The sequence below is a fragment of the Podarcis bocagei genome (assembly GCF_964188305.1).
Source record: "Podarcis bocagei genome assembly, chromosome: 15".
Taxonomy (NCBI): domain Eukaryota; kingdom Metazoa; phylum Chordata; class Lepidosauria; order Squamata; family Lacertidae; genus Podarcis; species Podarcis bocagei.
In genome coordinates, this window is record NC_138141.1 from 42,936,311 (window position 1) to 42,953,972 (window position 17,662).

The 17,662-nt window shown below is 47.8% G+C and overlaps 1 protein-coding gene across 2 annotated transcripts in view; it reads right to left on the reverse strand.

The window, feature by feature from the left end:
• Positions 1 to 17,662, reverse strand: part of RPH3AL (rabphilin 3A like (without C2 domains)) — a 50,608-nt gene that overhangs the window by 19,304 nt on the left and 13,642 nt on the right. For both annotated transcript variants that reach the window (XM_081172195.1, XM_081172194.1), the window contains exons 3-5: positions 17,257 to 17,400; positions 12,526 to 12,655; positions 3,814 to 3,900 (exon numbers count right to left, since the gene is read on the reverse strand). In XM_081172195.1, the coding sequence (XP_081028321.1) occupies positions 3,814 to 3,900; positions 12,526 to 12,655; positions 17,257 to 17,400 (361 nt within the window). The remainder of the gene's footprint in view (positions 1 to 3,813; positions 3,901 to 12,525; positions 12,656 to 17,256; positions 17,401 to 17,662) is intronic.

Sequence of the window (17,662 nt, forward strand, 5' to 3'; positions counted from 1 at the left end):
AGAAGAAAGATATGATCGCCGTCGTCAAATATCTGAAGGGCCGTCACATGGAAGATGTGTTTTTATCCTGTATTTTTATGTTGTGAAGCGCTCTGAGATCTATGGATGAAGGGCGATTATCCAAATTTAAATAAATAATAATAGGCAAACTTGTTTTCTCTTGCTCCAAACCAATGGATTCAAAAGACAAGAAAGGAGATTCCAACCAAACAGTAGGAAGAACTTGCTGAGGGCAAGAGCCACAGAACGGACTCCCTCAGCTGGAGGCTTTTAGAAAGAGGCCCTCCGTCATGGATGCTTGAGTCGAGATTCCTGCATTGCAGAAGGTTAGACTCGATGGCCTTTGGGGGTCCCTTCCAACTCTACAATTCTGTGATTCTATGAACCGTCCACAGGGCTGGCCCCAAGATGCCACAGCACTTTAATTTATTTATATAGCAGTGCCCCTCAGTTAAGTGGGCATGGCCAACACGATGCCTGCAGCTGCCACTAGGCCTGGTGTGGGAGGAAGCCGTATTGGGATCTCCTGCTCAACCTGTGGGACATTTGAAGTAGATCCATGAGGCTTTCTAGCTCCCAAATGTTTCAACAGCGACAACACAAAACGAATTCTCTCCTGAACTATACTTCTGATGTAAAGTACAGTGGGGGTTGCATCTGAAGTGGTAGACAAGACTATGAGCTGAGTTCAGTTCTCAAAACCAATTCCCCAAGATAAGAATTCTTTCATTCCAAGCATATGCATTTCACCCTTGGTTCCAACTGGTGGGTTTCCAGAAAAACAAAAACAAAACCCCCGCAAGCCTAAAGTATGCTGAGCCTTGCTCTTGAAAACCTGATTATTAAAAAGGGGGAAAGAGATTCTGAGAATTCTTGATTCTGCACCCCATGCTGAAATGGCTATGTTTGAGATGCATGGCATTGATATAATAAAAAGATAAGGCTGTCATCACACAGTAGTTTCTTTGGGCACCAGCAGGTGGCGCTGCAACCTAGAGAGTGTTAACGGTCTTCTGAGGGCTATTGAGCCACTGCAGCAGTGATGGAGGGTGAGGAGAAAGAAGGCGGAAGAGGGAGACTGAGGTGGGCAGTCTAGGCAGACCGTGGAAGAGCAACTCTAAGGGCAGGGAGGGCGGTTTGGCAAGGGAGTGGAGGCAGGTGGGGTTGGCGATTGAAGCAAGCATGGGCACGGCTCCAGGTAATTTTATACATTCTCTCTCTCATTACAGCAAATAGCAGCTTGCTAACAGATGTTATATGGGCTCAGGCCCATTTGGTTAGCATGTAGAACACGCACACTATTATTAATGAGGCTGCACAGAATTGTACACCCCCCCAAAAAAAGAGAAAAAGTCAGGCAGCAGCAGGATAAACGAGGCAAGTGGGGAAATTAAACAAGCACCCCAGTCCTTTTCATTATGCACCAGCAGAACTTTGCAATTACATCCTTTGGACCAATCTGTCTTGACTCCACAACACGACTGCCTTGCAGAGCGGCAGGGATCGGTGGGTGGGAAGAGGCTGATTTCCTAAACGCAGGTAAACCAAGTCCACATACTGCACCTTCTGATGTAGAAGACATCAGAAATTCAGAGAAATCCGGTTCAGTTTAATTCCGAAACGCGAATTTACTTAATCCGAACGCCCTGAAACAAGCATGTGAACAGCCAGCCTATGGAATTTGCGCTCCTGTGGATTTTGAAACGCTGCTGTCTAGGCAAGTCAAGGTGTGCAAAAAAAAAAAAAAAAGAAAAAGAAAAAAAAACATCTGCCAGGGTAAAACGTACATAAAATGGCACATTAGGATTATCATTAGAATTAATTTATAAAAATATTTATCTACCACTGTGCCATAAAAAGATATCAAAGTGGTTTATAGCAATAAAGCATGAGACCGTACAACAAAAAACACAAAAAAAGTTAAAATCAGAAATCAATTAACAATTGTTTATTATTAGAAACACAGAGTTGGTAGGGACAATAAGGGTCATCTAGTCCAACCCCTACAACGCAGGAATCTTTTGGGCTTGAACCACAACCTTAATATTAAGAGTCTGATGTTGTTGCTGTTGTTACCCAGCCTTGCTTTACCAAAAGTGGATATTAGGCAAAACTGAATGACAAACATGCCTATTAGGAGAAACTCACACTAAATTGCTGAATTTTTACGAGGGCTTTCTTTTTTACTGGAAACTGGTGCAGAAATGTGGAGAGCTGAAGATTGGAAATATGATGGAAACTGAAATTGACATATCTGCCCGTCCCTAGTCTGCTGCGAGCAGGAGGTGATCAGGCTTCAAATAAATCATTCCTGGCTCTGCACAAGCCTCAAACCGGACAGATTTGTCATGTTAAAAGGCTGGTGTTTAAACAGCATCGCGTCGTCAAGCTTCACAGGGGCTGAGCAGTGCTGGCCCTGTCAAGGGGTAAAGGAGGGGACTGCTTTTCCTGGATAAGGGCACCGATGAAGGGAGACATTTTGAAAACGTCTTACTCTGCTTTTATCGCTCAACTACTTCTCATTCCTCACATTTGTATACCACCCTTCCACAGAAGGGCGGAAGGAGGCATCCATATTCTCCCCATCCTCACAACAGCCCAGAGAGGTCAGCCAGTAAGCCAATTCCCACCTAGTCATTTTGACACTCTGGTACCCTATTTGCAAAATTTAACAATTCCAAAATACAGACGTGCTGTCACTTTCGCAAGATTGAATATATACTGCCTTCACCACTGGGGAAAACGGTTATGTCCATGTGGAGATGGCAGTATTGAGTCAGGAGTTCCTGTACCTCTAGTCTGCACTCTTTATAAAGCTTTGAGGAGTGAGGCTTCCTCTCTAGAAGAGGAAGAAATGGAGGCAGTGAGAGATTTTACTTTCTTGGTCTCCATGATCACTGCAGATGGCGACAGCAGCCACGAAATTAAAAGACGCCTGCTTCTTGGGAGAAAAGCAATGACAAACCTAGACAGCATCTTAAAAAGCAGAGGCATCACCTTGCCAACAAAGGTCCGTATAGTTAAAGCTATGGTTTTCCCAGTAGTGGACACGACTAAATGACTGGGAGACCAGGGTTCAAATCTCCACTTAGCCATGAAGCTCCCTTGGAGATCCTTGGGCTAGTCACAGCCTCTTGGCCTAATCTACATCGCAGGACTGTTGTGAGGATGAAAGGGGGAGAGAGGGAAACCATGCTTGCCAACTTGATTTCCTTTATTTTGAGGAAAAGTGGGATATACGTAGATAAAACAATAAATAAATTAAACAAGAAAAATTAAGATTAAACTCAGTTAATGGAGGGAGGGCAAATCAATAGATCCTTCACACAACGGTTAAAAAATGAAGGTGCAAGGGTCAAAGCAACACTCATCTCTCTTCGCAGGAAGTGTTTTGTGTGTTTTGTTCCTCACCTGCAATCTAAGTTTAACGTGGGACATTCTGTTGCTGGGATAAGTCAATCTGATGCTCTCAAGATATTGGCTCAGTGGGAATTTGAACCTTGGTCTCCCGAGTCCTAGTCTGACTCTCACTGCTGCATCACACCGGCTCTCAGGATACAGGATCACAGGTTTGGAAGGGACCCCTGTGCATCATCCAGACTGACCCTTCCAAACCTAAAGCATATGATACTCAAGACCGCCTTGGTGTGTGGATGAAGGAGGCAGGCAGAAACTAGTTTCTACTGACCCAAAAACTTGGCGGTTGCGCAAGGAATAATTTCTGCCCCCCCCCCTCTGATTATTATTGGAGTCTTTCCTGAAGAAGCAGGCATTTGATACTGCAAAGCAGGAATCCTGTCACCATGGACTCACCTCTCTCTGCTCGCTGCAAATCTTGCAGAACCAGACGGGCCGCTTCTGGGAGCTCAGGGTTTCAATCCCACATTTGGTGCAGACTTTCTGGGGGGGAAAGACGACACGGGGATTGGGGTGGGAACCATTAGAAAGGCCGAAGGAGCCCAACGCCACCCTCCATTTGAAGGAAAGAAGCAAACAAACAAACAAACAACACTAGGAGACCTGCCATTTAAATTACCCATAGTGCACTGCTCCACTGGGAAATGCTGAGAGAGAGCCATGGGGGCCATAGCTGTGAACATTTCCCTTTTTTTAAGGGAAATTCCTATTCGGAATAAGAGAATTTCCCTTAAAAAAGGGAAACGTTGACAGCTATGGTGGGGGCCAGTCACAAAATGGCTGCCACGCGGAGAGGGGCCCAATACAAAATGGCTGCCACGTTGGGCATGTTGTAATGGTTGTGGTATCTTAAAAAGCAGAAAAGGAGACAAGATCACTAAATTGGGGGTGGGGGGCTCCCTATCAGGTACCAAAACGCGGCCATAGCGAGCCTTTCGCTGGTTCTGGCAAGCGCCACGTTGGAAACTCTTGCCCCGGAGCATTGTGGGAAATCAAAATGGCGGCTCCTAACCGTCCGCCGCAGGTGCCAAGCTGCGCTGCTGCAATTTCCAAGCCCACCAGAGGGGGGCGTCCCATAACTCTGAAGCTGGAGGCAGCATCCCTTTGGAAATGGATCACCGTTTCTGGGCACCTGCTTGCAGGTCATAGGACCTCAGATTGGGGAGGGTGGCTTAGCTGTTGACCAACTCTCCCCAAACACAAGAGGGGTGGGAGGAACAAACCCACAGGGCTTGAGATGGGTAAACGTTTCAAAAACAGAGAGAGAGAGATGTAGCAGGCAGGTTCGGCCGGGGGATAAACAGCTGGTGCTCAATATAAAATCAATTCTCCTAATGAGGGAACGCCAATAGTCCCTCATGGTGCTGGGGGTAGCTGGAGGGGGAAGAGAATTAAGGTGCCCAATGGAACTGCAAGAGCCGCAGGTGGTGCTGGCGGCCATTGATCGCCATCGAGAAGGCTGGTTAACCCATTAAAAGCACGTTCAAGTTTGCCCCAGAGAAGCCGCATAGAATTGTAGTGTCAACCATAGCTGTCAACTTTTCCCTTTTCTTGCAAGGAATCCTATTCAGAATAAGGGAATTTCCCTTTAAAAAAGGGAAACGTTGACAGCTATGAGCCCAACCCCTGCAATGCGGGAATCGCAGTTTGAGAATCCCTGACAGAGGATGTCCATTGCACTGTTCTTCCTAAAGTTTAGTGGGGATCTCCTTCCTTGTCATTTAAATCCATTGGTTCAGGGCAGGGGGCAGCAAACTTTTTCAGCAGGGGGCCGGTCCACTGTCCCTCAGACCTTATGGGGGCCGGACTGTATTTTGAAAAGAAAAAAAATAATGAACAAATCCCTGTGCCCCACAAATAACCCGGAGATGCATTTAAAATAAAAGGACACATTCTACTCATGTAAAAACACGCTGATTCCTGGACCGTCCGCAGGCCGGATTTAGAAGGTGAATGGGCCGGATCCAGCCCCCGGGCCTTAGTTTGCCTACCCATGGTTCAGGCCCTACTCTCTGGAGCAGGAGAAAACAAGCTTGCTCCGTCTTCCATGCAACAGCCCTTTAGATACTGGAAGATGCCTCTCCTATCTCCTCTCAGCCTCCTCTTGCGCAGGCTAAAAAATATCCAGCTCCTTTGTTCTTAAGAGCAAGGGTGAAGAACGTCCGGGCGTGAAGCCTTCTAGTCCTTTTTATCATGCCTTTGGCATACTTGGGAAGCCCCTCCCCTTCTTCTCAGGCCACGCCCCCTGCTGGTCCCAATCCCCACTCTCCTGGAGTGTTTTCACCGGGCTGAAAATGCCTGTTCCTTGCCTGGAAGAGAGGGGGCACGTGGGGAATATCCAAAGCCACTCCTACTCAGAGTAGGCTCATTGAAATTATGGACATGGCCAACTTCTGCTGATTCAATGGGTCTACTCTGAGTAGGAATCTCATCACCTACACCGCTGTGTGTTTTAATATTTACGTTTATTACTCTGCTCACTTTTGCCTCTGGCGTGCGGCCCCCAGGAGGTTACGAGGAAGGGGACGTGGCCCTCAAGACTGAAAAAAAGTTCCCCACTCCTGGCTTGTGCTAGACCCAAACATGAGAAGTCCAGGATTGCTCTCTTGCTTAAGGGGAGGAATAAATCGCTGCTGTTTCTCTCCCTGCGGGGATTCAGGTCTATAGCTTAGGTCTGTAACAGTCAAGTGCTGCCCCCTGATGGGCGCCTGTGGAATTCTAGAAGCCTTCAAAATAAGAAATTCCCTCCTGCTTTTCAGCCATATCACCCAGGAAACAAAAACCGTTTTCCTTCGCTTTGGCTCGCAGGCGGAGGAGGAGAAAAGGGGGAGAGAGTTTTGCAGGGTGGGGGTTATTTGCAGGTACTTTAAAGGATACTAAGAAGAAAGAAGAGTCCCCTCAAATCCTCATAAAATTCTTAATTTTGACATGTGGAGAATAAATCCCCATCTATAAGCCGAAAGAAGGAACAGCGACCAAGCTGCAGCCCTTCTTTTGAATCAAAGCAAGTTTCCAGACCTCATGGTTTTAAGTCAGGGGTCAGCAACCTTTTCCATCCCTCAGACCATGTGGTGGGCCGGACTATATTTTGGAACAAATTCCTGTGCCCCACAAATAACCCAGAGATGCAGTTTAAATAAAAGCACACATTCTACTCATGTAAAAACACGCTGATTCCCGGACCGTCCGTGGGCCGGATTTAGAAGGCGATTAGTCCGCATCCGGCTCCTGGGCCTTAGGTTGCCCACCCCTGTTCTAAGTTCAGGGCTGGTTTCAATAGGAACGCAGGAAGATGCCTTATGCCGATTCAGACCATCCAGCTCAGTATTACCTGCACTGACTGGAAGCTACTCTCTGGAGTTTCTGGCTGGGGACAATTCGCAGATCTACCTGCCGGATACTGAAGACACGACCTTCTGTAGGTGATCTACCACTGAACCAAAGATCAGCCAACCTGATGGATGTTGGGTCAGATGAGACTAATGCGGCTGCCCCCTTGGAACTTATATTTGGGATATCTCTGCTGTCTTCTTCTTTCTAGTTTTAGGAACGTAGGGAGCTGGGCTTTGGACAAAGTTAGCAGAGACATCACCTTGCCAACAAAGGTCCGTATAGTTAAAGCCATGGTTTTCCCAGTAGTGATGTATGGAAGTGAGAGCTGGACCATAAAGAAGGCTGATCGCCGAAGAACTGATGCTTTTGAATTCTGGTGCTGGAGGAGACTCTTGAGAGTCCCATGGACTGCAAGAAGATCAAACCTCTCCATCCTGAAGGAAATCAGCCCTGAGTGCTCCCTGGAAGGACAGATCCTGAAGCTGAGGCTCCAGTACTTTGGCCACCTCATGAGAAGAGAAGACTCCCTGGAAAAGACCCTGATGTTGGGAAAGATGGAGGGCACAAGGAGAAGGGGACGACAGAGGACGAGATGGTGGGACAGTGTTCTCGAAGCTACCAGCATGAGTTTGACCAAACTGTGGGAGGCAGTGGAAGACAGGAGTGCCTGGCGTGCTCTGGTCCAGGGGGTCATGAGGAGTCGGACACGACTAAACAACTAAACAACAACAAAACACTGGTCCATCTAGGTCGGTACTGTCAACACTGACTGTCAGACAAGGAGCTTTTCCCCCAGCCCCACATGGAGATGACATTGGGGGTTGGACCTGGAACCTTCTGCCTGAAAGGGAGATGCTGTACCAATGAGAAACCAGCAAAGGAAGACCAGACTGGCCCAAACTGGGCACTGTTGCTTAAAGTTGAAGCTCTGCACTCCTGGCAAAGAAAACATCATTTCCCTCCGTTCCCCGTTTCATGTGGGTCTTGCCTTCTTAGTTGATTAAACCTAGGACAAGACCCTTCTCTCTCTCTTAAATCACTGAGAGACAATATTTGTCTGAAAAGTGGGATAGAAACATAGCAAAGAAAATAACAGCTTTACAGTTGTTGTTGTTGTTTAGTCATTTAGTCGTGTCCAACTCTTCGTGACCCCTGATTTCCTTCAGAATGGAGAGGTTGGATCTTCTTGCAGTCCATGGGACTCTCAAGAGTCTCCTCCAGTACCAGAATTCAAAAGCATCAATTCTTCGGCGATCAGCCTTCTTTATGGTCCAGCTCTCACTTCCATACATCACTACTGGGCAAACCAGAGCTTTAACTATACGGACCTTTGTTGGCAAGGTGATGTCTCTGCTTTTTTACGATGCTGTCTAGGCTTTACAGTTAGGTTCCTACTAACCACAGTTGGTCGGTGTTTCCACCAACCATGGTTTGAAGCTAACAATCTTCCGTTAGCAGTTCTTGCTAGTCGTCCACATTTAAAGCAGCGTTCCCCAAACTTGGGTCTCCGGCTGTTTTTGGACTACAACTCCCATCATCCCTAGCTAGCAGGACCAGTGGTCAGGGATGATGGGAACTGTAGTCCAAAAACAGCTGAAGACCCAAGTTTGGGAAATCCGTATTTAAAGCATGCAGCTTCCCCCGCCCCAATGAATCTTGGGAAGTGTAGTTTGTTAAGTGTGCCAGGTACTGTAGCTCTGAAAGGTAGACTACAGTTCCCATGATGATTTGGAAGGGGGGGAATGTGCTTTAAAAGGTTTGGTGTAGGTTCTACCTGAGGCAATATCACTTCCTTCCTCATTCCTTCCCACTCCTGTCTTCTCCCATTAAATTGACCGTTGGAGGTGGTGGGGGAGAGCAAAAGAATTAAAAATAAAATAAAAAGAGAGTAGTGGCTTAGCTTGTCAACCCAGCCTGCTATATTTGCCCCCTGCCTTAGAATATCGCAAATTGAAAAAAAAGCAAGGTATTTTAAAAATGAAAAAAATAATAATAATACAACAATTCCGCTCCCTGCGGAAACTATTTTGCAGACAGTGAGCTGTCATTTCAACATCACCTCCCTTGGTAATTTAAAAGCACTTAAATGCTTTCTGCGTGCCGTCGGGCGTGAAGGAAGCCTTGCTCTTCGCAAACTAAATGGGGTTTCAGATGGGAAGGCAGCGAAGCGGGATGGGAAAGAAAAATTGTGGACTTTAGATTGGTGGGGGGTGGGAGAGAGGAAGCCCCCAAACCTATAACCTTGCCAAGCCCAGCCCAGAGGGCTATACTTAACGGGTGGCCGCAATCCGTTTTCACGCAAGGCTGGGTGTTGCTTTTTCCTCGCACGGAAAGTGCACGAAGGGCGAACTCCGTTGAATTTTGACGCAAGGAAAGAGCAGCTTATTGGGCAGACGTTTACACACTCTGCCAGAGTTCCCGAGTCGACCTTCCTTTGTTTTACAAGGTTTTCAAAAGGTTGCTTCCCAAGATAAATTATCTTCACTGGCTGCCCATCAACTACCAAGCCACGCTAAGAGCGCTGGAAGTGTTTGCAGGATTGGGCCAGTGGCCCATCTAGGCCCCCATTTAAAATGGCATTTTAACCTGTATTTTAATTTTTTTTTCTTTTTCTTTTTTCTTATTCTGTTTTTGCTGAAATTTTATTGATGTTAGCCGCCCTGAGCCTGGCTCTGGCAGGGGAGGATGGGATATAAATAAATAATTTTTTATTGTTGTTGTTGTTGTTGTTGTTATCCTTTCAGGCTGACCAGCGAGCAGGATTCGAACCCAAGAGCCCTCTCCTCTCCTGTGGTTTCCAGGAACTGGTATTCAGAAGTATTTGCTGCCTCCGATTGAGGAACCAGAGGATAGCCATTGTGGCTAGTAGCCATCCATAGCATTTTCCTCCTCCAAACCTCATAGAATCACAGAATTGTGGAGTTGGAAGGGACCCTGGGGGTCATCTAGACCAACCCCCTGGGATGCATGAATCTCAGCTAAAGCATCCCTGGCAAAGGGCTATCCAACCTCTGCTTAAAAACCTCCAAGGAAGGAGAGTCCACCACCTCCCGAGGGAATCCGTTCCACCCCGTTTGAAGCCATCTAAGTTGGTGGCCATCCCAGTTTCCTGTGGCAGCGAGTTCCGTAGTTTAACGACACGCTCAACGCCCTTGTATTAATTGACAAAGCTCTGAACAACTTAGATTCAGGGCACCTTAGGGACCACCTGACTCCTTGCATCGCGGCTCGATATCCAAGATCCTTTGTAGAAGCGATGTTGGTCTCTCTCTCTCTCTCACACACACACACACACACTGTGCCTGCGAGGTTCCTCAGACAGTGACAAAAAACTGAGCCTTAACACAGAGTCCTGTGGAACACTCTGCCACCAGAAATTCAGCAGGAGCCTTCTGCTTTGACCTTTCAACGCCTGCTGAAAAACTTTTCTATGCCACCAGGCTTATGCGGGCTGGGGAACTGGGCCGCAAAACTCGGTCCCATTCATACAGAAGGTCTTACTCTCTGTGTAGTCTGCAACCCAGGCTGCAGAGGCTCCTGGATCCACTACATTTCAGTTCTTTTTTGCTTTCCACTGATGTATCTAATTCCAGATATTATTATTATTATTATGACAAACCTAGACAGCATCTTAAAAAGCAGAGACATCACCTTGCCAACAAAGGTCCATATACTTAAAGCTATGGTTTTCCCAGTAGTGATGTATGGAAGTGAGAGCTGGACCATAAAGAAGACTGATCGCTGAATAATTGATGCTTTTGAATTCTGGTGCTGGAGGAGACTCTTGAGAGTCCCATGGACTGCAAGAAGATCAAACCTCTCCATTCTGAAGGAAATCAGCCCTGAGTGCTCACTGGAAGGACAGATCCTGAAGCTGAAGCTCCAATACTTTGGCCACCTCATGAGAAGAGAAGACTCCCTGGAAAAGACCCTGATGTTGGGAAAGATGGAGGGCACAAGGAGAAGGGGACGGCAGAGGACGAGATGGTGGGACAGTATTCTCGAAGCTACCAGCATGAGTTTGACCAAACTGCGGGAGGCAATGGAAGACAGGAGTGCCTGGTGTGCTCTGGTCCAGGGGGCCACGAAGAGTTGGACACGACTAAACAACAACAACAACAACAACAACAACAATTTTTTTTTATTATTATTATTATTATTATTATTATTATTATTATTATTATTATTAAAACTGACTTCATTCTAGACTTGCTAAAATGCAGGTTTTCACCTTCTTAGGATTCACTGAGATGTTTTCCAAATCATTATCCCTCTCTCTCTCCCCCCCAGCTTTCAAGCTGCCCCCCCAAAATGGTAATAAATGGGTGTCTGCTGGAAGTTCCTCTGAACGCAGCTCACTATGGAAAGGCAGAATACAAACAAACTCATGATCAATCGATCAACCCAAAGCACAGCAGAGAGCATCAGCGATAAAGGCTTAAGAAGAACAAAGGGAGAGTGGGTTGTGTTTCACCAGGAAAAGAAAACCGAGAGGAGATCTGATAGTCATCTTCATATATTTGAAGGGCTCGCGCCGAGGAAGATGGAGCAAGGTTCTTTTCTGCTGCTCAGGAGGAGCAGGATCCGAACCGATGGCTTTTAAGTTATAAGAAAGGAGATTCCAACTAGATTCCTACCTGCCCACAGACTCTCTCACCAGAGTGGTGCATGCTCTAGTCATCTTCCGCTTGGACTACTGCAATGTGCTCTACGTGGGGCTACCTGTGAAGGCGACCTGGAAACTACAATTAATCCAGAATGCGGCAGCTAGACTGGTGACTGGGAGCAGCCACTGAGAGCATATAAGACCTACATATAAGACCTGAAAGACCTACATTGGCCCCCAGTATGTTTCCAGGCACAATTCAAAGTGTTGGTGCTGACCTTGAAAGCCCTAAACGGCCTCAGCCCAGTAGACCTGAAGGAGTGTCTCCACCCCCATCGTTCAGCCTGAACGCTGAGGTTCTGGTGGTTCCCTCCCTGCGAGAAATGAGGTTACAAGGAACCAGGCACAGGGCCTTTTCAGTAGTGGTGCCCGCCCTGTGGAACACCCTCCCATCAGATGTCAAGGAAATAAGCAACTGATTTTTATAAGACATCTCAAGGCAGCCCTGTTTAGGGAAGTTTTTCATGTTTGATGTTTTCTTGTATTTTTAATATTTTGTTGGAAACTGCCCAAAGTGGCTGGGGAAACCTAGCTGGATAGATGGGATAAAAGTAAAGGTAAAGGGACCCCTGACCATTAGGTCCAGTCATGGCTGACTCTGGGGTTGCGGCGCTCATCTCGCTTTATTGGCCGAGGGAGCCGGCGTACAGCTTCCGGGTCATGTGGCCAGCATGACTAAGCCACTTCTGGCGAACCAGAGCAGTGCACGGAAATGCCGTTTACCTTCCCGCCGGAGTGGTACCGGTTTATCTACTTGCACTCTGACGTGCTTTCAAACTGCTAGGTTGGCAGGAGCAGGGACCGAGCAACGGGAGCTCACCCCATCACAGGGATTCGAACCGGCAACCTTCTGATCAGCAAGTCCTAGGCTCTGTGGTTTAACCCACAGCGTCCCATGGGCAGTGTATAAATAATAAATTATTATTTTTATTAAGAAGAATGTCCTGACGGAAAGAGCTGTTTGACAGAGGAATGGACTCCCTTGGGAGGTGATGGGCTCTCCTTCCCTGAAGGTTTTAAACAGAGGTTTGGTGGCCACCTGTTAGGGACTCTTTGGCTGAGATTGCAGCGGGACTAAGTGACGCTTCTGCAGGTACCAGCAATCTCACCTTTTTGCAGTCTTTGCAAAAGACAGCCGTGCTCCCCAGCAGCCCCAGAGTCTCTCCGCAGAGCAGGCACTGAGATAAGCCGTTGCCCATCACGTTCTTCCGCATGTTCTCCAGTCGCTCCACCAGGCGCCTGCAAAACAAGAGCCTCCATCAGGCTGCTGTCACAAGGCAGGGATTTCCAGAGGATTCGTGACCCCACACATAGGGAGCTGCCTTAGAGCTCCCCCCCCCCTGCAAATGAAGCAAGATTCTAGTCCTCATGGTTGCGAATTAAAGGCAGATTCAAGTAGAAACACAGTATGCTGCCTTCTGCTGAGCCAGACCATTGGTTCTTCCAACTCAGTAGTGTCTGCACTGGTTGGCAGCCACTCTCCAGGGTTCAGAATTTGCCGCTGTCCGATACGGATATCGAACCTGCAACCTTGGCGTTATCAGCACCATGCCGGGATTGAACCTGGGATGTTCTGCTATGATGGGCGAATCCGTCATTTTGGATTATCTCAGTTTGTCATTTCCGCCACACTATCCTCCTCGTTTTCATGGCAGTTTGTGAATCCCCCCCCCCCACAAAGTCCTTGCAGAAGTTTCAACCAGCCTTATATAGTGGTTATTTCTCCCAATATACAAAAGTGAGCAAAGCAATTTCCCCTAGCATAGCACATTTTTTGCATGCTATTTTCATTTTAATGCACACTTTTGTCCTAATTTGCATGTTTATTGTCCTCACGTTTGGGTTGGAGAGCCGCGCTGCAAAATCCAGAGAACAGCAGGTTTCAAAAGGCTCACTGTGCTTCAGCTCATGTATTGTTTCAGAAAGTGTGAGTCAAGCACGTCCGCTGTAAAATGCAAACGGAACTGAATTCCTCCCCCTCTTCGCTACCTTCACCCAAAGCAAAATCCCCACCACGCTGTTCTGTGACCATGGTGGAATCAAGCTCAATATCGGCCATGCTCCAGTGGCAGTGAGTTCCACAGCTGTAAGAACATTCCTTCTGTGTCATCCTTGACAGCCTCACTATGTGGATCTTAACCTATTATTTTATTTACTGCATAAAAATTATATATCATTTGTTTTTGTTTTTTAAAAAACCAAACCGATGATTGGTAAAAAAACATTTAAAACATTCAGATCATTAAAACCAGCAATAAACTTAAAATCTAGAATGCATTGGGCATTCTAGATACCCAAGTGGGCTTGTCCAGACAAAAATGTTTATAGCAAACCAAATTCTGCCATTTCCTTCAGGTCATACTCTAGCACCAGGGCAGGGAAGTCTCAGGCCCCAGTGGGACTGGATGTGGCCCTCCATACTTTTCTATCTGGCCCTCAGATCTCTCCCAAGCTATGCCCCTTCTCCCCAGCCCATGCCTCTCCCCAATCCTGCCTTAAGTGTTTTCGGGGGGCTGGCATTATGGAATTCTGATAATGCTCACGCTTGCCTGGATGGCAAAGAATTTTCCCGGGGGCCAGGCAAAGAGTCCCAGAGGGCCACCCACATGGCCCCTGGGCTCAAGCCTTCCCCGTCCCTGCTATAAGCCATCACAACAGTCGTCCAACCCTAGACGGGATTTTTAAATCACCGACAATTTTACAGCTCACCATGCCCAGGGTGGGGGAAAACCCAAACTCTGCTTATTTCGCCCAGATTCCTCTGCCTGTTTTTTTCTTTCTTCCCCTCACCACATGCCTTTTTAAAAGAAAGGTTCCCAAATCCACTGGGCTCAGGGATTTATGACTCAGAAAAATAGGAATCTGCTGGGCCCAGAAACCCATGGTTGAGAAGATCAGAAAATATCTCCAGTTGGAAGACATAAACAACCAAATGAATGGGTTTTCGGAGCGGGAGGAGGTAAGGGGGCTTTGTCGTCAATGAGCTAATAACTCCAGCTAAGAAACTGTTCAGCTGGAATTTGCCAAGGAGGAGGGCCTAAGCCAGTTCATCACCTCAGGCAAAAAAAAAAACCACTTCCCAGGGAATTGCAGGGTAATGAAGGGAAAGGTGTCGAGAAACAACAGTGGCGTGTTGGCTGTGCCGTGCTGGCTGGAGCGCTGCGCCCAGCGTGCTCTAAAGATCTTTCGACAACAGGCCTCACAGCGTCCAGCTATTAAGGCCTCATTTGCTTCGGGAAATGCCAGCCAGGCAGCTGCGGTTCTGAAAACGGCAACCGCGGGACCTTTTCCTTTTCAAAAAGCAGAGCATGAAGACTGCCACCAGCTAATGGGTCTCTTCAATCAGCCTTGCAAGGTGGAGGAAGAAGCCATTTCTGGGCTGGGCTGCCGATTTTACAGCACGGCGAGGAGCGAGGGGAAGCTTTTTCAGCCCCATAGGAAGGGCCGTCTTACCTATAGGCACTAGGGACCTCTCAGGGGCACGAGGCTGAGAGTCCGGGGCCCGAGAGTTGAGTCCGGGGAAGAGCTCGCCCGTCGGTCGGAGCGCCACTCTGTGCTGCGGGCGACTCTGTGTCGCGAGTTCGGGGCCAACCAAGCCAGCAAGATGCTGAGGCAGCCGGTCGGGGGGTGCACCTGGGACTGGGCAACCGGAGGGGGGGCATCGGGCAGATCTTTACACCCCGATGCCACATATGCTTAAGACAGCCCTGCCCATAGGGCAACCTTCCAGGGGCTGCATGTTGGAAGGGGCCACTGGCAAAAACTGGATGAGACCCTCCCTGCCCGCAGACTGTCTCGCCAGAGTGGTGCATGCTCTGGTTATCTCCCACTTGGACTACTGCAATGCGCTCTACGTGGGGCTACCTTTGAAGGTGACCCGGAAACTGCAATTAATCCAGAATACGGCAGCTAGACTGGTGACTGGGAGCGGCCGCCTAGACCACATAACACCAGTCCTGAAATATCTTCATTGGCTCCCAGTACGTTTCCGAGCACAATTCAAAGTGTTGGTGCTGACCTTTAAAGCCCTAAACGGCCTTGGTCCTGTATACCTGAAGGAGCGTCTCCATCTCCATCGTTCAGCCCGGACACTGAGGTCCAGCACCAAGGGCCTTCTGGCGGTTCCCTCATTGCGAGAAGTAAGGTTACAGAGAACCAGGCAGAGGGCCTTCTCGGTGGTGGCACCCTCCCTGTGGAACACCCTCCCAGCAGATGTCAAGGCAATAAACAACTGTTTTACTTTTAAAAGCCATCGAAGGCGGCTCCGTTTAGGGAAGCTTTTAATGTCTGATGCAGTATTGTTATTAATATTCGGCTGGAAGCCGCCCAGAGTGGCTGGGGAAACCCAGCCAGATGGGCGAGGTATAAATAATAAATTATTATTCTTTATTTATTATTATTATTATTATTATTATTATTATTATTATTATTATTATTATTATTATTATTATTATTGAGCAATGGAGGCCACTTTTGCCTCTGTCCATCAAGGCAAGTAAAAGGCGTTACCAGAATTCAGGGACAAATCCCAGCCAGGCAGAAACCCTTGAGAGGGGTTTGAATCAGGGCTGGTGGGAGGCGTGGCCTAGAGAAAAGGGGTGTGGCTGAGGAGAGGGGGTGTGGCCAGGGCAGAGCTACAAGGACCTGGAGAGACCAAGGGTTGAGCCCGAGGTCTTCTGAATGCCACCATGTGCAGACAGATATATCTGTTTATCTGATGAGGCAGCTGCAAAGGAGAAGACACCAAAGGGATTTATCCCTTTGGGGATTTTCACTTCGGGGTACTAGGGCAAGGGCACCCACCTTGGGGCAATCATTCGTGGATGGGCTTGCTACGAGGCAAGCAGCTGGAGCAGCCGGTTGGAGGGCAGAATGTGGAACAAGCTGGGTTATGTGAGATCCAGAACGCTCCAGAGCCAAGCATGACTGCAGCTCAATAATAATAATAATAATTTTTATTTAAAGATGCATTATTAAGTGTGACGGGCAGTTCATCTGGCGATGTCACTATTTTATATGGCTTTTCCCAATCAACTCTTTTCGCTGCAGTTCTGTATTTCCTTTCTTGCATTTGTCCTTTGCACGGATATTCTATTCGCCGCTTTGTTGGGCCCTTGATCCCCAAAGCGGTATATAAACAAACCAACCATACCCATCTCTCAGAGTGGTTTGGAATCTGATTTGCATTCAGAAGGTCCCAGGTTCGAATCCCGGTATCTCCAGGTAAGGAAAGGAGAGACCCCTGTCTGGAAACCAGGAGAGCCGCTGCCGCTAAAGAGGTTTGAGAAAATTATGAGTGGTGTGAGGAAACAGGAGAAGGCAGCTAAGCCACAGAGGACACGCTCCTATCAACATTTCCAGAGAGAGATATTGGAGGAGGGCTGCAGGTCAGTGACAGAGCAATCGGTTTGCATGCAGAAGGTCTTGGGTTCAATCCTGACACCATCAGGCAGGCCTGGGGGAGACTCCAGTCCAAAAACCTGAAGAGCCTCTGCCAGCCAGTGTAGACAACACAGATCTAGATAGCCCCATGGTCCGACTCAGTATAAATCAGCTTCCTATGTTGCCATTCAGAACCATGAGGTCTAGCACCTTGCCTTATTTGTAGGGGAAGAACTGGTACTGAGGGGCAGAGCATTGTGCAATTGCCCTGGGTTCAACGACTGGCGGCTCATGGCACGGCCGGGAAAGGCTCCCTTTCTGGAAACCCTGAGAAGCTGCTGCCAGTCCGTGCAGACAGCACTGGACTAGAAGGCTCAAGGGTCTGGGGTGTGGTGTTAAGGCAGCTTCTTAAGAAATGAGAAACCCTCAGGTCTACAGGAAGGCGCCGGCAACCATACCCAATCCTCTGCTGTTCAATAACGTCCAGTTTCTCCGCCCGGCGGACGACTTCCAGGATGACTTCCATCTCCTTGGCGTTCAGCGCCTGTGTTTTCCTCTGCCGGTTGCTTTGGAACGTGTGAACCGACCAGCCGGTCTGAAGCCTAGAAGGAAAGGAATTCAGAGGAGGGGGAGAGAAAGAAGAGCTTCGTCAAGAAGCAAGGCTATTGATTTTATTATTATTTTTTAAATTACACGTAACGGTTACACATTTAGGAAAATCAAACAATCTGAGCGTCATTTCCGAGCACACCAACAGAACTTCGTCCAAGTATATATGCTAAAACCATCACAATCTTAACAAACACAAAATAATCCGTACTAACAGCCGTTGCATCGCTTTCTTTTTGAAAAAAAAAGTTTTAA